Genomic DNA, 20,928 nt, shown 5'->3' on the forward strand with positions numbered 1-20,928 from the left:
CAGTCGAACTCACAGAATGAAACTGAACGCATTGCATTTTTTCCGCAAGACCGTACACTCGTAGCATCGTCTGTCCACCGCTCGTGGCAAAGGCAGTGAAATTAACAATCCAGAAAAGCGCGGTAGCGGTTGCGCTGAGGAGGATAGCACGCTTTCCTATATCTCTATTCTTTTTAACTCTCTGAACGTGTTTTTAATCCAAACATATCATATCTATATGTTTTTGGAATCAGGAACGGACAAGGAATAAGATGAAATTGTTTTAAAATCGATTTCGGAAATTTAATTTTAATCAGAATTTTAAATTTTTTAATTTTCAGAGCTTGTTTTTAATCTGAATATAACATATTTATATGTTTTGGGAATCAGAAAATGATGAAGAATACGATAAACGTAAGTTTGGATCGTTTTATAAAAAAAACATTTTAATTACAATTTTTTAGATTTTTAATGACCAAAGTCATTAATTAATTTTTAAGCCTCCAAGCTGAAATGCAATATCAAAGTCCGGCCTTCGTCGAAGATTGCTTGGCCAAAAGTTCAATCAATTTTATTGAAAAATGAGGGTGTGACAGTGCCGCCTCAACTTTTACAAAATGCCGGATATGACGTCATCAAAGACATTTATCGAAAAAATGAAAAAACCATCTGGGGATATCATACCCAGGAACTCTCATGAAAAATGTCATAAAGATCGGTCCAGTAGTTTACTCTGAATCGCTCTACACACACACACACACACACATACACACACACACACACACACACACATACACCACGACCCTCGTCTCGATTCCCCCCTCTATGTTAAAACATTTAGTCAAAACTTGACTAAATGTAAAAAGAATAGAGAAAAGCGCATTTCTCCTGTGAAGCCCTACAATCTGCTGCGCTACACTGGTTTGTCACTTCAAGCGATATGCGATCAGGTCATACGCTACTGCGCTACACTGGCTTGTCACTTTCCGCACGCTTTTTTTCGTGAAAGTGGCAAGATCTTTTATGGCTCAAGGCCTCGGGGAAATGGAGTGCGTTAAAGGGAATATATCTAACAAAAAAACTGTCTCAAATCGCCCCAAGAACTATACAGTTCAGCTTGGGTGTTGTTAATTTGTGAACACACACCAGTAGTGGAATGCATGAATGGAGACTATTATAGTTAGCAACTAAACGTAGGTTCGAACTACGCAGTTCGTAACTAAAAATTTAGTCAGTCTGCAATGCATGAGAGCGAACTTGGTCGAGACTACTTAGTTACCAGCTAAAAGAGTAGGTCATAACTTTCAAGTGACGTCACGGGGAATCCCCGTCACTGCGCAGGCGCGGTGAACTCTTCACCTTCGAAAGTGGTAAACAAACCAGCATGGGATTGGGAGCATGGTAACAGTGCGAACTTGAGTGGTTGATCGATGCAATATTATTTTGGCGAGCAAACAAGACAAACATAAGCAGAACGCAAATGTTTCTCTCAGTTCTTCCGCACATTACGAGAGCTAAAACTGCCCGACCGGGGAGATGTACGCAGCATATAGGCTGAGTCAGTGTCGTCGAAGATTTGAGTGATGGCTCAGTCGGTATGTGCTGGGAAAAAGTCCGTGTCCCTCATACTGATTGTGCATTTTAAAGCAAAGCTGGAACTTTGTAACAGACAATGATGTATGGATGTATTTAAGTTTGTGTTTCAATTTATGGGAGCGAAACTGACATTTCTGAACTGAAAAAAGTCGTGTTTTGTGGAGTTTAGAGTTGTCAGTAGAGACCGAGTAATCGTTGAAGAGAAATAATTGCATGGTTCACCGATGGAGAGTTAAACGACCATAAAACCGCACCACAGGTATGTCACGAAGCTGTCTAAGTTCTACACTATACAACAAAAGAAAATTGAATGAGGGAATCAAGACAATAGATCAACTCTCTCTCTTTCTTTCTCTCAGTCTCTATCTCTCTCTCTCTCTCTCTCTCACACACACACAGGCATACGCACACACTAATACACACACACACACACACACACACACACACACACACACACACACACTCACTCTCTCCCTCTCTCTCTAAACCGCTAAGAGGGAGGGACAAAGTTGAGAACAAGAGTGCCAGATAAAGGAAGGAATGTAATTTGGAGCGATCATTAAACAAATTAAGAAACAAGCAAGTTAGCAAGCAAATCCTTGAAAATGTGTGATGTCATACAAAAGGAGCCAACAATGTTTTGGCCTGGTGTTCTACTTACAAAATAAACTAGTAAAAGAATTGTGAGATGTAAAGAGAAAAGATTAACTGGAAACACTACCGAATTACAAGACATCATCAGTGATTTGAATCATGCACTTATGATTTTCTTCCTTTTTTCCAGATCGGGTAGAATACTTTATGTCAGTGACATATTTAAATGATTGCAATTTTGTGCTGGTCTTTAACATGAATAATTAGATACAATGAATACATTATTCAATGAGTAGGAAGTGACAATATTTTAATGTGTATGATCTTGTTTGATGAATGCCGCAAACACTCTGAGAAGTTCTTCTAAGCAAGCAAAGAAACAGAGGTAATGAAGTTGGATACTGAGATGACTATATTTTGTAACTTAGACACTCTGTCTATAAGGAAGCTAGCTGTTGCTTGAACATCATTTGAAAATTAATCTGCGCCAGTTTAAATGCATTGCTTCGGTATGGTAGAGCTGATCATCAAAATGCATCTCATGTGTGAAATTTTAGCTTTGATGTTGCACTGACTTCAGAAGACTAACCTGTTTCGTGAGTAAAAACTGCAAACATTTCAAGCTGACAAGAACAGAACGATGTTAAAATATAAGATATGATAAGGGAAATGTGAAGGCTAAATTAAACAAAGAATGAAATTGTAACCCACTCTGTACAAGTGGTGCGTTTTGCTGCATTGATCATCTTTTATTCTTTCATGTGTTCTTTTGAGTTTCCGACAACATTTGTTGTGTCATTGCGTATGAACGTTTTAATTTAAATGATGATAAACAATGATTGCATATTTTGTGTAAACGATTTCGCTCAACGTCTCAGATGTGGCATGCAGGCTTCACGTGGAATAAAACCATTCCTCCACTTTAACATATACCAGCTGTCAAAAACACGTGTGTTTACTTTGAAGTGTTGGAATGTTTGATCAATTAATTTGTTTAACTTCTACTGGCATCAATCCGCAAAATGTATTCATTCAAACATTCCAACTTTGCACATGACCCAGTCAGAATGTAAATGTTTGGTATGTATCAAAGTGTATAGATGGCCTAACCTCATGTAAGAGCCCATGCAGATATAAAATAGTAAGCCAAACTTGGCGTTTGCAAGAAGAACGGTGCCTTGAAACTGACAGCAGCAACAACAATTTAATTATCCACAATCACAGTGTCACTCAGCTTTTCACCCCATCCAAACCACCAGCCATCCTCTCACTAAAAACCAAAACAAACTCCCCAAAACACACACACACACACACACATTAAAACACAGAGAATCATGAGATTTGTTTGTTTGTTTATTCATCCTGTAGAATGTTTCTTTAGCCACTGAGCCAACTATAATACTCGTCATAAAAAGTAGGCAGATCCGTTTGAGGGCAAATCTTTATGATGAGGCCGTTTATTAAAAAAACCAAATACAGGTTGACCCAAAAACAATGCAACCCACAACAAGTTAATAACCTACATTTGTGGACATAAACTTCAGCCTATGCATGACCCTTCTACAAAGTGACAATTTTGAAGATCAAATAGGCTGACTTTTGTGCAATTTTAAATTAAGTTCCCAATTTTGGGGATCGACTCAACGGTACGGGTTTTAAAATTGAGCGGTAGCCAAACTTGCCCGATCTAAGCGCTCAAGATTGTAACATTCGGGGCAATTCGAATCACAAAAGTATACCTTAATCAACATTCAGACCTGGGAATCCCTGTTTTGGACTTGGTGTATTTTTTTTTTTAAATGAGCGTACTCCACATTTAAACATGCTTCACACGCGTCTGTCTATGAGTATATAACTGCTTTCTTCAGGTCACCGATGATCTAGGGGGTGTATACTCAGACATTCAGATAATATAAAAGCTAAAAGTCTGGAGGGTTTAAATTAAGTAAGTATTGATACCGTTCATGGTCAAACTTCGTTTTAGTGAATCGACCGCCGAATTTGGAATTTAATTTTTGAAATAGAGCACAAAAGTCAGACCATTTGACCAGTTACATTTGATCTACAAAATGTCCACTTTGTGGAAGGGTCATGCACTGGCTGCGGTTTATGTACCTTAAAAATAAAGTGATTCGGTCAACAGATGTAGAAGTTATTAGCATTGTTTTAGTGTTACATTTTTTTGGTTTATCCTGTATATGACTGAAAAAAGCCATTCATTCCCCAAACCTATTCAGAAAGCAGATTGGGTTTATATGACATAGTGTTTATACAGTGGAACATACAACACAGACACCCTGCAAAATCAAATTCGCAAAATCAACGTTAAAATTGACAAACAATCAGAACTGTCAAAACAAAACATCTTCTGCACGTCAATAGAAAAAACAATCAAATCTGCATCCAAATCAGTCAGTTTTGTTCACATATCTGGTCTAACACTGACATTAAGGCATGTTGATTTGTGTAGGTGTCATTCCTCTGAGAAGCTGTAAAAGGCAGTTTTAGTGGGTAATGAGACAAAAACCGGTACGTTTTCGTAACTCCTCAACGCATTGCCTTCAACGTTGCGGTGATTTGTGCTAACAGTAGTAACACATGTGGGAAAGTTCATACGGATTTTAAAGTCATTTGAGACATTAGTCTGCTGTTAATTGACATGCCAGAAAGAGTTCTTAAATTGATGGTAGGTCTTCGCTGACTCATTGAAAAACAATTAATTTGTTGTTATCTTCAAGAACAATAACAGATGCGCCACACAATTAAATTTCATGTACATATTTTATCAGACATTGGCGGTATGAGGATTTCAACGCGAACATTAATATTTTGCCTCATTCAGAGCGCTGAGCGCAAATGTAGGCCTACGCCTAGAAAAGCTCACGGCTGACACGCTTAACTGATCATGGCTCTTGAAAGAGCATTTTCCAAGAATGTGTGTGTGCGTACAAGTGCGCTGTGAACAGTCATATAGTTGAAAATGTATGAAATTAAAGGTAAATTGAAGCTTTCATTTTTCTTAATGCATGCTAATTTTTTTTACAAATTCAGTTCATGGGACAGGGTACATTTTCATTTTTAAAATTCGTTCTGGCATGTCGCGCAACAGCAGAACTAATATCTCACATGACTTGAGATTCCGTGTGTACTTAACGACATGTGTTAGCCCAAATCACTGACAAGTTTTAAGACAATGCGTTGAGGAGTTACTGAAATGTACCATTTTTTGGTCTCATTTTTGTACTTAACGACGTGTGTTAGCACAAATCACTGACAGTTTTAAGACAATGCGTTGAGGAGTTCTGAAATGTACCATTTTTGGTCTCATTACCCGCTAAAACGACTTCAAAAACTGAGAGGATTGACAACTACACGCTCAGCATGCCATAGCGTTCATGTTAGACAAGATATATGTGAACAAAACGGACTGTTTTGGATAAAGATTTGATTGTTCTGTCTAATGACATGCAAAACATGTTTCGGTTTAGTTGTTCTGATTTGTGTTGTTGATTTTAACACGGGAAGCTCAAGTTGATTTTGTGAATTTGATTTGTGGGAGGGGGGGGGGGGGGTCTGTGTTGCAGGTTTCACTGCATAGACACTACGTCATGAAAACCCAATTTTGTTTCTGAATAAAGTAGGGAAATTAATGGCCTTTTCAGTCATATACTTGGTTTTTCAATCAACAGCCTCATCAGTAAGATCTGCCCTCAAACGCATCTGCCTACTTTTTATGACGGGTAGTGTAGAAACCACTGCAAGCATTCTCAGCCGAATCAGATGGAAATGCACAGAATTGTGATGGTACTCTGAATTTGAACATCGTCCCCAGCGAACCCAGGAACCAAGGTGCAAACAGCCTTCCCTTAATGTGGCGGTCCTTCCTGAAAAATAAAGAAAACATATAACTGAGCACCTTCAGTATTCACGGGGATGGGTTTTGGTTAGCGAGGGGAGGGTGTGTGTTGGGGGGAGAAGGTGTGTACGTGTTGAGCAGTGTGTGTGTGTGTGGGGGGGGGGGTGAGGAAGCACTTGCTCTTCACATGACCATTGGGATCGGGGATGGTGTGTGTGATATTGTAATCTAAACTATTAAAAAAATCTGTGCGTGTATGAACTTTGTGCTCGGCAGAAATGTTTCTCGATTTTAGTCAAAAACAAATGTGCCCTCAACCCACACACTTTCGCTCTTCAGCATCAACACTATACAGTTTGAGTTTCATTGGGAAATGTGTCTCGATTTCAGTCCAAAACAGAACTTTCAGGATCCAAAGCACTCGCCTGTCAGCCTTTTTATTAAAATACATTCAACCCACCACATTTTCCAGTGATGAAGATTCTGGGGATGTGTGTTGATCCCATTGATTTTGGCCATTTCAGATCTGGCCAGTTGTACATGGGATAGGAACATAACTTCACCCAGACACATAAAATATTGACACCCTGACAGTCAGTGACTGCTTCATGTGCATAGTTGAATTTTGTTTATGAACGAATTTCTCAAAAGTCACTCGCAGAAGTAAAGAAGTAACATTTTTGTTAATCTGAGAGTGGTTTCCACAACAAAATCTAACTCTGAGCAGGAAGAAGCCAGGGTGTTGAATGTAGAAGTATCCGAGTGAACAGATTCATTCTTATTCCATGTAAAAGCCTGGCAAGATCTAGGATGGTGAGCCAAGGGAAGAATAACTGTATGTGCCTTTAAAATAATTCCAGTAAATTAGTAATGATTTCATTTTATCTTGCAATTTTGTTTTACTTTCCTGTGCTGCATTAGTTCATTCACACTGTGTAATTTACTTTAAGAATAGTGGCAAAGGATTTGAGAAGAGAAAGAGAACTAAAACCAAGCTTTATATGTACCATTTTGTATAAATAGTACAAATTGTACTATGCAAGGATACATACAGATGTAAGAATTTATTTTATACAAAGCCGTAATGTTTTTGTGTCAATAAACTTGCATCTCCTGCCACTACTCTCAGATTCAGATGTAACAAGTGTTGACATAGCTGAATGTATCTATCTAGATTGTAAGTGCATCTAATGTGAAACGCAGATCTCTTTACAACACAACGTACAAAAGTCTGCCAAAAACATCTACACAGCTTCAAACTACTATCACCAGTGCCAATTTACATATATCATAAATCAATTTTACAATAACAATTTAATAGGCACAAGCAGGTACTTGGTAGTGGTACAGAAATGTGTGACTTACTCTTCATGGTAGTCTGTAAAGCAGCATGTCCACTCAGTCTGAATCCTCTCCAGAATCCATATATATCTGAATGCAAGAGCTGTATGAACACTTCATCACACATCATCTCTGGTTTCTTAGGAGGCCTGAAAAAACACACCATAAAATAATTAATTAACAATAAATAATATCTGTATTATAATTAAACCACTCGCTCATTGATTCTTTTATCCCCTCTTTCACAATCATAGTTTATACAGCAGCATTTACCTCTGACTCTGTTCATGCAGAGTAAATATCAAGTATTTAAACAGAAAGATAAGTCATTGTTGAATAACCCTTCTAAAAATACACAATAGACACACTTTCAGTGGCAGTGATTCAAGTGAAGTCAGTTTCTTTCTTCATTTGTATACACACACAAATTGTTTTGGGCCAGTTAGTGTTACTCTTGGCTTTACACACTTACTATATCAAATTATACATGCATTCAGCTTAGAAAACATACTTCTAATGTTGGGAGTGCAGTGTGAGCCAGGACATTTACAGCAAATAAGGATACACAACAGTTCATTCAGAGATAGATTTGCCATTCACTGCATTATATTGTTAGTTGAATGAGATAGATCTACAGCGATGCTTCAATGCATTAGATTAGCTTTGTTTTAGTGTCTACTGTTCATTGCTCCACCGTGGGAAATTCAGTCAACAGTGCACAGTTCCGAAGAAACCGATGCTGCTGTGCATAATCATTGATGCATTGACGATCGTTCATTGTCAATGTCACTGTCAGAAAAACAACAACTGTATCTTTCATCGTCACCACTACACAATGGCTCGTAGGCCTATTTTCCTGTGACACTGAACACGGTTTCGGAGACACTCAGACAGTACTGCCTGGCCCATAGATCTAGATCTACCCTTGCTCTCACTTTCTAACAAATGTATTATTGCAATATAATCTGACACACACTCACACACCGAGGCGCACAAACGAACACACACACCGTGGGACACACAAACTACACGCACACAACGGATGAATCTTGCTCTTACCTGTTGGATGATCCAAACCGATTAAAATCAGCGACAGGAAGATGTACAAGCCAAATTTGTACAGTCGCTGATGTAAAAAGTGGAAATTTAGTCAATGTTCATAGCAAATCTCCCGACTCAAGGTAGATCGTGTCCCAAATCAGCTGTGCCGGTCACTTCACGACTTGTATTTGAACCCCCTCCAAAGCGCAATCAATGTTTCAACTTCTTTGTCGACATCATTCTTTGGTTCATGCGTCGGACTGCCGAATATTTGATTTTTTTGTACAGCAAAATCAAAGACTGTCATGTCGGCCGCCATTTGTATTTTTGCGGTAGGGTAATTCTATGCCCCGGACTGCCCCGGACTGCCCCAGACTGCCCCGGACTGCCCCGGACATGCCCCGGACTGCCCCAGACCCCGTACCTGCCCCGGACAGTGTGTGTGTGTGTGTCTGTCTGTGTGTGTGTGTCTGTGTGTGTGTGTGTGTGTCTGTGTGCATGGTGTGTGTGTGTCCGTGTGTGTGTGTGTGAAGTCAAGTCAAATCTTCTTTAATGAGGAATACGGAATAAGTTAATACAAACTTTTGTCCATCAGATCCTATAACAAAAGAAAAACGTAAGCAAAGGAGATAATAAGCACAAAAGGCAGTAACTATATGGTGAGGTGAGAGAGAGGGAGAGGGAGAGAGAGAGAGAAAGAGAGAGGTCACCGTGCTCCGTGCTGCACTCACACGGGGCCGCTCACACATTCGGGGGATAATCGGCTCAACATAACTTGTCCATAACTGAGTTGTTATCAGGATTTGTGTCGATGCTTCACATTAGGCTATGACTTCGGACTGTCATTTGCTGTGCCTGCCTGTGTCTTCACATTGTTCATCACGTAAAGTCCAGCTGCCAACTTGCCCGGCCTTTTCGTCAGAAAATCGTGACTGACAGGTACGTCGATATGCTATGTTCTTCCCAGCCAGTGTCAGTTATAGCGATACAGAAAATGGCACATCTGCTTGACAATGCTGTTGCACGCAGATAGTATGTGTAGAAGAGACCATTCTGTTCAAATTTCAAACTATTGATAATGTGTAATTTAAAAAGAAGAAGAAGAAGAGGAAAAAGAAGAAGTAATAGAAAGAAAACTACCATAATTGAATCATAACTTTGTTGTCTATGACTGACTCTACATCGGGTCCAATACATAAAGAAAGGTTAAGCTCGTGGTGATTAGAAATGCAGTTTATCATTCAAAAAGACAGATTTTTCAAGAAAAAATGAAAAATGCTCATGAATGTTCATTGCAGTTTATGTACGTTTTGATAGCAGTTTAGGTATGTGTCATGTGATGTACAGGTTGATTGCAATTGGGCTAAAATGTATATTGTAGCGGTCAGTTTCAGTGTGACGGCCGTGACGTCATCCATTGCACCATGCCTCGTCACGGCGGTTCCAGACTGCGATATCCCTGCGGTGTGTGCGGTTGCGACACCAGACGGACCCAGGCGATCATGTGTGATGTAAGTCTCTCTCTCTCTCTCTCTCTCTCTCTCTCTCTCTCTCTCTCTCTCTCTCTTTCTCTCATATTCATTGATCCCAAACATTGTCCTTAAATCAATGACTTTATAATGAATTTTGCAGGTTTGCAGTACGTGGCACCACAAACACTGTGAAGGGTTATCTGAAAATGACTGGGAGAGGTGGTCAGGACTACCCACAGAGGCAGCCTACATCTGCATGACTTGCCGGGGAACCAATGTTGATGGCCTTCGCCGGTTGAAAGAGGTTGGTGAGAGAGAGAGAGAGAGAGAGAGAGAGAGAGAGAGAGAGAGAGAGAGAGAGAGAGAGAGAGAGAGAGAGAGAGAGGGGTATGTCAATAATAAAGCCAGTCATGATAGTTACTAATTGTCTACATATTGTCTGTCACAGGCTGCTGCCCATGGACATGACTACCTGAGAACGATAGCAGGGCGGGAATTGCTTTTCCTTGGAACTCTTCCACTTCTAGACGTTCCTGAGACGAGCCACACACGTCTTCCAACTGACCCTATTTCCAACGCCATCATGCGCAAGTTGGGACTGGCGGGGAGACCTGTTGAAACACCAGGCGACGGAAGTTGTTTATTCCATGCCGTGTCTATGGGACTAGTAGGGGACAGCTCACTTGTCCCAACACTACGATACCGGACTGCCCTAGCACTGATACTGTTGAGGGGGACAGTGGTAGGCGCTGTCAATAATTTGCATGACGTAGAACTTGTATCCCCACATTACACCGAGTCATTGGCAGACTGTTTGTGTGTTGATGGATTTTCGTCAGCATGGACAATAATGGGGCTGACGATGATCATCAACAGGCAGATTGTCTGCCAATACCCGGCCGTGAACGGTACTAAGGATGTATATGCAAAAGTATTGTCAGGCACATTTGGCACACCGTGCGACGAGAAACCAATCCACATCATGTGGACAAGTTCGAGCCAGCACCAGCCAGGGCGGACATGGTCGCCCAACCATTTTGTCTTGGTGGACCATGACCATGTTGATCGTGTGAATGAGGCTGCAGGCGATGCTGGACCAGATGTGGATGTCAGCGATTCAGGCACCGATGGAGAAACGGCTGCCAGCATAGAACGAAAGGTGACGTTCAATGTCGTTTCTTCTGACTCATACAGCAATGGAGAGTCCGGCACCGATTCAGGTTCCAGCACGGTTAGAGAAGTACCCGAATGCAAGCGAATGAAAGTTGTTGGTTCCAGCACCAGAGAGACAAATTCCGATTCCAGCGGAGACTCGGATTCCAGCACCGATACAGAGGGCAAGAGAATGAAAGACTATGATGCTTCTAGCACTCAGAGTCAATCAACGTACGGCGTCGTAGTGGACAACGTAAATGTCTACGGGTTGGAAAACGAGAACTTTCTAACCACCGAAGAGGTCCTACGAATCCTCAAGGATGGATCAGACGGCGGTCTTTTATGCATCCCCAGGGGACCCAAAGAAAACATCGCTCTGCGGATATCAAACTCTGACAACGTAGAGCGCCGCAAAAGAGAGGACCGCAACAGATACGAGGACGACTGTGGCGCCTGGTCGACATGCAGCAACAAGAAGAACTACTTTTTTGAACTGCCAAATGGTCAACTACGAAAGGGCTTTTTACATCAAGGCCAGTTATGTAGGGAGGTTCAGGTTGAAGGTCGTCGTACGAAAGTACCGTACGACCCTCAACCTGAACCCGGTGATGTGATAGTACTGACAAGATATTACTCTACTTTGGCGGCCGATCCGAAGTATAGTCGTCGGGTCACCTGGGTGGAGCAGGGCCCAGCCCATTTAGTCACCGACGAAAGCCTGAAGGTGGCAGTCATCGAGTACAAGGGCACATGGAAGGGCATCATACAGGCGCATGGCAACAGAAAAAACAACAAAGGTACCTATATCCGCACGTCAGGGACAGTGATGGAGGAGATAGCTGCCAATCGACACCTGCCGCCCAACGTTCTTTACACCAAGATGGTAAGCCAGAGCCAGGGACAGCCTGTAGATCTTCAGCCGCGAAACAAACAACAAATCAAGAAGAAGCAGCGGAAGGAGCGGGAAAGGCAAGACGGGCTACAAGCCACTCCAAAGGGAAACCTGGCAGACCAAATGCTGAGTCTGACAAATATCACCAGTGTCCGTGATATTCTACAGGCGATACAGTATAAAATGAGCGGCCCAGCAATATCACCGTCACTTATACTCTACCACGAGGAGCAGATGCAAAAAATCAGAGCATTCTGTGGCAGAGGAACGACTGTGTTGGGAGTTGATAAAACCTATAATTTGGGAGACCTGCTAGTCACAGCACTGAATTTCAAAAACGTTTCGTTGCTTAATGAACGAACAGACAGTGCACCTATTTACATAGGACCTGTGTATATGCACTCGAGCAGCACATTCGAGGACTACTTTTATTTTTTGTCGACTGTCTCGGCTGCGCTCATGGACCCAGGTACAACCACACCACCACAAATGGTTGTTGGTACTGATGATGAGAAGGGTTTGACCAGAGCGGTTAAAGCTGCATTTCCAAACTGCAGACATGCCTTGTGCACTCTGCACCTGAAAAAGAACTTGACAAGGCATCTCCGCGACAAAGTGGGGCTGGATACCAGGAAGCGAATCAAACTGGTAGACTTGATGTTCGGAGAAAAAGGTGTGAGCACATCCAAAAACATGGCAGATTTTGACCTGCGACTGGCAAGGGCAGCCGACCAATGGCCATCTGAGGACGAGTCCTACCTCACCAAATTGTCAGGTCAATTACATGACAACGTCCTAAAACTGTACTGGGATGGGTGCCTGCCAACGACAACCTGGACAAACAACAACGCTGAATGTCTCAATGCTGTGCTGAAACACTTGGTTCGTTGGACCCCCCAACAGCTGCCTCAGCTGGTCGATTTGATACGGAATCTGGTTCTCACGCAGAATGCGGAGCCTCAGCGAGCGTTGTTGGGGATGGGGGAGTATGTCCTTGCCCAAACTCATGCACACCTTTTGATGACTCCAGACGATTGGGACAGATTGTCCGCAGACCACCAAAAGCAGAAACTGAGAATGCTTCTGCGGCCTGCGCGCCGAGTCGGAACAGTGACTTCGGTGAATCACATCATCACCATCAACAGCACGCCCACAAAGTCCAAAAAACCATGTCAACGAAAGCGAAAGCGAAGCGAGAAATCTACTAGATAGGCACACCTCTCTCTTTCTCTCTCTCTCTCCCTCTCTCTCTCCCTCTCTCTCACCTCACCATATAGTTACTGCCTTTTGTGCTTATTATCTCCTTTGCTTACGTTTTCTTTTGTTATAGGATCTGATGGACAAATGTTTGTATTAACTTATTCCGTATTCCTCATTAAAGAAGATTTTGACTTGACTTCACACACACACACACGGACACACACACACAGACACACACACACACAGACAGACACACACACACAGACACACACACACACACACACACTGTCCGGGGCAGGTACGGGGTCTGGGGCAGTCCGGGGCATGTCCGGGGCAGTCCGGGGCAGTCTGGGGCAGTCCGGGGCAGTCTGGGGCAGTCCGGGGCAGTCCGGGGCAGTCCGGGGCATAGAATTACCCTACCCGTATTTTTGCAATAGTTCGAAACTAAGGAATTTGGTCCTCCTCGGAGGAGGACCAAATTTAGGCAAGTTAGTCACCAACTTAGGTCGGAACATTTGAAAATATCGTGCCATGCATTGCGCACTAGAGCGATAGTTTCGAACTTTGGATTTAGTTCCCAACTAGCTTGATAGTCTCCATTCATGCATTCCACTACTGGAATACCTTAGAATACACGTTTGAGCGCTGAATTACTCAAATTGAAAACGGGTGTATTTTGAGTAGGAATCCCAGACTGTAATTCTCATTGTGACGCAGTTTGCGCGACTTCTAGTTTTCGTCCTACCTTTTGACCCTGAGCATGGGGGTTGAATAGATGACAACACACACGGAGAAGGTCTTAGAATTAGTGTTTTGAGCTTCTATTTTTCAAATCTGAATGCTGTGAGACCGTAATATTCTCCAACGTACATTTTATTGTGTCCGTTATTCGAAGCGTTTTAGCCCTGTATGGCACGGAATTTGCATGCGTTAGCTAGATTGTAGGTTTGACTTCCTCGATCCAGCGGTCTTGATCTGCTTTGACGAATGGGTATAGATCTATAAAACTAAATCAATAATGATGACGACCGGAAGTCCGGACTCCTAACAGGAGAGCTGGACACTGCAAACCGCTCGCTGATTAAACTTCATTTAATAATTTGGCATAGTTTTGGAGCAGTTATAAACAAATCATTGCAGGTGGGTGGGTGGCCGAGTGGTAACGCACTTGCGCTCGGAAGCGAGAGGTTGCGAGTTCGACCCTGGGTTAGGGCGTTAGCAATTTTCTCCCCCCTTTCCTAACCTAGGTGGTGGGTTCAAGTTCTAGTCTTTCGGATGAGACGAAAAACCGAGGTCCCTTCGTGTACACTACATTGGGGTGTGCACGTTAAAGATCCCACGATTGACAAAAGGGTCTTTCCTGGCAAAATTGTATAGGCATAGATAAAAATGTCCACCAAAATACCCATGTGACTTGGAATAATAGGCCGTGAAAAGTAGGATATGCGCCGAAATGGCTGCGATCTGCTGGCCGATGTGAATGCGTGATGTATTGTGTAAAAAAAATTCCATCTCACACGGCATAAATAAATCCCTGCGCCTTGAATATGTGCGCGATATAAATTGCATAAAAAAAATTTTTTTAAATAAATCCCTGCGCTTAGAACTGTACCCACGGAATACGCGCGATATAAGCCTCATATTGATTGATTGATTGAGGTGTTTCTAAATTACAGTACAGCGAATGTCCCATGAACTTTTTAAGGTCCAAATCGTCAGAAAACTTTCCAAAAAGGCGGCTTAGACAATATATCTTTAATTTCATTCTGTGATTACGACGGGTTGACTAAATGTGGTAATATCGCTTAAGGCGACTTGTTTCTCTCTCTGTCAGACCGTAGACAGAGGGAGTGAGCCAGAAGAAAGGTCTGGCCATACCAGCACAGTCGTACCGCTGTGGTGACTTTGACAGTCTGCGCGGTGTGGCATGGTGGTAAGCCAACTCGCTGTGTTTCTGGCGTGTGTGCGTACGTGGATGCGAGCGTGCGTGAGTGAGCGAGTGAGTGTGTGTGTGTGTGTGTGTGTGTGTGTGTGTGTGTGTGTGTGTGTGTGAGTGTGTGTGTGTGTGTGGGTTGGTGTGGGTGTGGGTGTGGGTGTGCATGTGCGTACGTGCCGCTTCGATCGTGCGTGAGAGAGTGATTGCGTGTTGGATTCTTTGTGTGTGTGTGTGTGTGGGTTGGTGTGGGTGTGGGTGTGCATGTGGGTGGGTGGCCGAGTGGTAACGCACTTGCGCTCGGAAGCGAGAGGTTGCGAGTTCGACCCTGGGTTAGGGCGTTAGCAATTTTCTCCCCCCTTTCCACAGACACACATACACCTACAAGAATCCAACACGCAATCACTCTCTCACGCACGATCGAAGCGTGAGTGTGTGTGTGTGTGTGTGTGTGTGTGTGTGTGTGTGGGTTGGTGTGGGTGTGGGTGTGCATGTGCGTACGTGCCGCTTCGATCGTGCGTGAGAGAGTGATTGCGTGTTGGATTCTTGTAGGTGTATGTGTGTCTGTGTCTGCGTGTCCATGTGTTTTTCTTTTCTTTTGGAACTGAACACAACTCTTATATCCCTTTTTACATTTAGTCAAGTTTTGACTAAATGTTTACCGGCACGGTGGCCTAGTGGTAAGGCGTCCGCCCTGTGATCGGGAGGTCGTGGGTTCGAACCCCGGCCGGGTCATACCTAAGACTTTAAAATTGGCAATCTAGTGGCTGCTCCGCCTGGCGTCTGGCATTATGGGGTTAGTGCTAGGACTGGTTGGTCCGGTGTCAGAATAATGTGACTGGGTGAGACATGAAGCCTGTGCTGCGACTTCTGTCTTGTGTGTGGCGCACGTTATATGTCAAAGCAGCACCGCCCTGATATGGCCCTTCGTGGTCGGCTGGGCGTTAAGCAAACAAACAAACAAACAAAAAAGACTAAATGTTTAACTGTTTTAACATAGAGGGGGAATCGAGACGAGGGTCGTGGTGTATGTGTGTGTGTGTGTGTGTGTGTGTGTGTGTGTGTGTGCGTGCGTGCGTGTGTCTGTCTGTGTGTGCGTGTGTCTGTCTGTCTATCTGTGTGTGTGTGTGTGTGTGTGTGTGTGTGTGTGTGTGTGTGTGTGTGTGTGTAGAGCGATTCAGAGTAAGCTACTGGACCGATCTTTGTGAAATGTTCATTCTGTGAGTTCCACAGCTTGACTAAATGTAGTAATTTTGCCTTACTCGACTTGTTCCTTTCTCGGTTGTGCTAGGTACGACTGGACCCGAGACCATCACTACCACAATCCGAGTGAGTGTAACAGCACGGTGCTGGCTAACTTCGTGCCCATGGTGTGGGGGCGTTGGTGGAACGACGATCTGGGGTTTCCTGAGGACACTGAGTACCTTCTGGGCTTCAACGAGCCCAACTTCTACGCTCAGGTCTGACAAGCAAAATGTGAAGGAGAAAGATGAGATGAGATGAGATGAGATGGGATGGGATGAGATGTGATGTGATGGGATGAGACGGGACGGGATGGGACGGGACGAGACGAGACGAGACGGGACGAGACGAGACGAGACAAAAAAAGATGAGATTTATACGTATATATGTAGTAGTAGTGGTAGTGGTAGTAGTAGTTTTGGGACTGGCGTTATCGCCTAGGCTTCGCGGCCCATAAGTTGACCTACATTGTTTGGTTGCATACAATTGAATTTTGATTTCTTCACTCGTCAAAATCGACGAATCTTTCTAGTAATTGTTAGTATTTGGTGCAATTTGAAACGTTTCTGTTAAAGGATTCCAGAAGGGTGCCACCCTGTTACCGAACGTGTTTTTTGCTTGTGTTAGTATTACAGTGTTCTACAAAGATTTTTTCTTTTTGAGTTTCTTCTGCACCCAAACTAAGGAAGTGAAAATGTATTCGTGATTTGTTTGTCAGGCTAACATGTGTCCCCTGGAGGCAGCCAACCTGTGGCGTCAACTGGAGCAACAGGCGGGCAACCGGACGCTGGTCAGTCCAGCCATTGGCCCCTGTGGTGGACATGTATGCATGTCCAATGGGGTCGACTGGATGCACCAGTTTATGCAGGTCTTGCCTTTGTTCTTGGACAGAATCAAACAAAGCAAGAAAGCAATGTTATAACAATAATTACACTTTATTGTCCATTAAAATAAATACAATAAAATGGAAAATTGTCTTCGACGCGTTATTGGAACGTTTAATGTATGACCAAACAAAACGTTACATTTACCCCTATTTGAATGTAAAGGTTTGTTTTGTCATAAATTGAACGTCCCAATAAAATACCTTTTTTATTTTATTTATTTATATAGGAGATTTATATAGCGCTTGACGTTCTCTAAGCGCTTTACATATTAATTTCTGCCGTGTGAGATGGAATTTTTTTACACAATAGATCACGCATTCACATCGGCCAGTAAATCTCAAGCCATTACGGCGAATATTTACTTTTCACGGCCTATTATTCCAAGTCACACGGGTATTTGGTGGACATTTTTTATCTATGCCTATACAATTTTGCCAGGAAAGACCCTTTTGTCAATCGCGGGATCTTTAACGTGCACACCCCAATGTAGTGTACACGAAGGGACCTCGGTTTTTCGTCTCATCCGAAAGACTAGCACTTGAACCCACCACCTGGGCTAGGAAAGGGGGAAGAAAATTGCTTACGCCCCGACCCAGGGTCGAACTCGCAACCTCTCGCTTCCGAGGCAAGTGCACTTACCACTCGGCCACCCAGTTTATGATTCTAAATTTTGGAACGTTGGTTGTCTATTTGTTTTTTGATTTTTGTCCTCGGGCAATTTACAGTGTTATTGTATGCACTGAGGCGTTCAGTCAAGAACAATTGTATTTGTTAGTACATGTATTCAGATGTTAAAAATGCTGTTGTGTTTCGTCTGTCGTTATGATAAGAACATGCCTTTAGACGACGTGGACCTACCACTTTATAGATCTGAGTTCGCAAAGTCAAGCCATAACTCGATGATAGATTTGTCTATCGTTTTGTTATATATATATATATATATACCAATACTGTACTTTCTCATGCTTGAGATAATAACGTTTTTGATTTGGTTTGACTGATACGGTTACGCTTAATCCTGCGCAAGAATATACAGATGAAGATTGTGTTATCAATTGCAGCAGAATTATACAATTACAGGCCAGTAATTCAGTATAACCATTAAAATAAACAAAACAAAAACAGAAAATGGTTTCCAGGGGAAACAATAACCTTGCTACAATCCAAAGGTCAATATAAAGCGGTTGTTTTCCTTGTCAGAGTATAGACTTTTCAAAGTACGTACCTGATACGTACTAAGGCAGTCAAGGGGCTCCAAGCGACATGTTAGACGTGTCGAAGACAATTTTCCATTTTAATGTATTCATTTTAATAGACAATAAAGTGTTGTTATTGTTATTGGTATTGTTATTGTTATGTTTCATTTGCAGGCGTGCAATGGCTGCAGGATAGACTACCTGGCGGCTCATGGCTACTGGTGCGATCACTGGAACACCATGGGCTACCTCTGGGATCTCTGGAACAGATTTCACAAACCGTAAGTCTTTCTGATTTCTGGAACAGATTTCACAAACCGTAAGTCTTGCTGATCTCTGGAACAGATTTTACAAACCGCAAAACTTGCTGATCTCTGGAACAGATTTTACCAACTGAAAGTGTCTTCGTATATTTCGCTTTTGTCATTACAGAATCTGGTTTACCGAACTGAAAGTGTCTTTGTATATTTTTTGCTTTTGTCATTACAGAATCTGGTTTAACGAATTGAAAGTTTCTTTGCATATTTTTCGCTTTTGTCATACAGAATCTGGTGTAACGAATTTGACTTGTCTTTGTACAGTTTTCGCTGTTGTCATTACAGAATCTGGTTTACCGAATTCGCTTGCCCTCAGACGCAGTCAGTGGCTGATCAGCTGAACTACATGAAAGCAGTACTTCCAAAACTGGAGGAGACGAGCTATGTGTACAGGTACTCGTGGTTTGCTACCCGCGTCGGTGACGACGGCTGGGTGACCGGGGCGGTCAATCTCTTGGAACTAGACTCCAGCAACCTCACGGAGCTCGGCCAATACTACATGAATTTCTAGTTCACGGATCTCGGCCAATACTACATGAATTTCTTGTTCACGGAGCTCGGCCAATACTACATGAATAATAGTTCACGGAGCTCGGTCAATACTACATGAATTTCTAGTTTAAGGAACTCGGCCAATACTACATGAATTTTTCTAGTACACGAAACTCGGCCAATACTACTGTAAACGGCCTTGTATAACCCCCCCCCCCCCCCCCCCCATGCACCAATTTTGCCCAAATGTTGGGGGTGGGCGTTAACTAGGTACTATACCCTTTGCAGGAGCGGGTCCTTTGCCAAAACGATATTTTGGTCAATTGGCATGGAAGTGCTCAAAACTGAGATGCGATATAGCACAAAACGTTCCCCTCTCTTTCTCTCTCTCTCTCTCTCTCTCTCTCTCTCTCTCTCTCTCTCTCTCTCTCTCTCTCTCTCTCTCTCTCTCTCTCTCTCTCTCTCTCTCTCTCTCTCTCTCTCTCTCTCTCTCTCTCTCTCTCTCTCTCTCTTTCTCTCTCTCTCTCAAGTTCGACCAGCAGGACTTTGGAGGGGATGGGATATAGATCAATGTATGTGAAATAAACGAAGCTGCATGTGTGTTAGTGTCACACCAAGAGTTTCTAAACGATGTTGTTGTTCTTCTTCTTCTTTTTGTGTTTTTTGTTTGTTTGTTTGTTTGTTTGTTTCTTATTGATTTTCTTCTTCTTCTTCTTCTTCTTCTTCTTCTTCTTCTTCTTCTTCTTCTTCTTCTTCTTCTTCTTTTTCAAGCCAGTGACGAAATAATGAAGCAATGGAGATTCAGCATACTTGTTATCACTCACCAAGATTGCGGCAATCGCATGTCTGCTTTTAGTCTAGGTCGACACCACATACATTTTCAGTTCATATGTGTTTGTCGGTGACACAGAATCAATTTTTCTATCTTGATGCATGTCTACGACTACACGAAAAACAAGTTCCAAACGGTTTTTGTTCTCCTTTTTTTCCAAGTCTGTTACGTAAAATATGAAATAAAGACAAGAGTTTGAAGCAATGTATTTTCAGTGCAATGATTGTGTGAATCTGTGTGTGTGCTGTCTTTCTGTCCGTTTGTCTGACACTGAGTTGCTCTCTCTCAGTCAGCCCTGTGACGGGTTCTTAGAGGCTTCTATACATACATATAAATAAAAGAGAGTGTCTGTCTGTCTGTCTGTGTGTGTGTGTGTGTCTGTCTGTCTGTGATCGCCATACCTCAGAGATGGCAAAAGATAAGCACAAGATATTTTGCATGCACACTGCCCTGGACCCACAAATGTGCACCTGGGTTTTAGTTTCTCCAGACATTGTTTCCTTCCTCGGATAATTACCCTCCCCATCTATCAATACTGTCTATATAGTGCAAGGGAGGTAAGTCATGCTTTGTCACCCACGGAAGGGAGGTAACTCTCATCAAACCAGTATACCGTGTCATTCTCAAGGGTTACCCCCCGCCCGCTATCATCCCGCCGCCCCCCCCCCCCCCCACACACACACACACACACACTAACCCTGCCCCCTGCTCCCCCTCCCTGCCTTCCAGATCATCGCGAATAATGTTTACGAAACGATCGCCTCAGTGGAAGATCACGAGAATTTACAGATTTCTCTCCCCTGTTCAAAAAGGTATGACGCGCTCACTCATGAGGTATGCGTGCTTTGATCAGACGGTAACTACAGTGGGTGTGAGAAGGGGTAAACAAATCACGAAGAACAC

General features: G+C 42.9%; 2 protein-coding genes and 1 long non-coding RNA gene across 3 annotated transcripts; 2 read left to right on the plus strand and 1 right to left on the minus strand.

Moving 5' to 3' along the window:
• Positions 1-5,746: 5,746 nt before the first annotated feature.
• LOC138983317 (uncharacterized) lies at positions 5,747-8,713 on the minus strand. Its single transcript, XR_011461079.1, has 3 exons — positions 8,426-8,713; positions 7,391-7,515; positions 5,747-6,053 (listed from the first exon to the last, which is right to left on the minus strand). It is a non-coding gene; the product is annotated as an uncharacterized lncRNA (long non-coding RNA).
• A 201-nt stretch (positions 8,714-8,914) lies between these two features.
• Positions 8,915-13,138, plus strand: LOC138983097 (uncharacterized). Its single transcript, XM_070356504.1, has 3 exons — positions 8,915-9,918; positions 10,040-10,183; positions 10,328-13,138. The coding sequence occupies exons 1-3, from the start codon at positions 9,832-9,834 to the stop codon at positions 13,136-13,138; spliced, it is 3,042 nt and encodes a 1,013-aa protein (XP_070212605.1). The 5' UTR covers positions 8,915-9,831.
• Positions 13,139-14,975: 1,837 nt separating this feature from the next.
• LOC138983318 (uncharacterized) lies at positions 14,976-20,225 on the plus strand. The gene is made up of 5 exons (XM_070356727.1): positions 14,976-15,059; positions 16,351-16,519; positions 17,020-17,169; positions 18,559-18,665; positions 18,987-20,225. The coding sequence occupies exons 2-5, from the start codon at positions 16,427-16,429 to the stop codon at positions 19,210-19,212; spliced, it is 576 nt and encodes a 191-aa protein (XP_070212828.1). The 5' UTR covers positions 14,976-15,059; positions 16,351-16,426; the 3' UTR covers positions 19,213-20,225.
• The last annotated feature ends 703 nt before the right edge of the window (positions 20,226-20,928 follow it).

Source organism: Littorina saxatilis, linkage group LG12 (genome assembly GCF_037325665.1).
Source record: "Littorina saxatilis isolate snail1 linkage group LG12, US_GU_Lsax_2.0, whole genome shotgun sequence".
Taxonomy (NCBI): Eukaryota; Metazoa; Mollusca; class Gastropoda; order Littorinimorpha; family Littorinidae; genus Littorina; species Littorina saxatilis.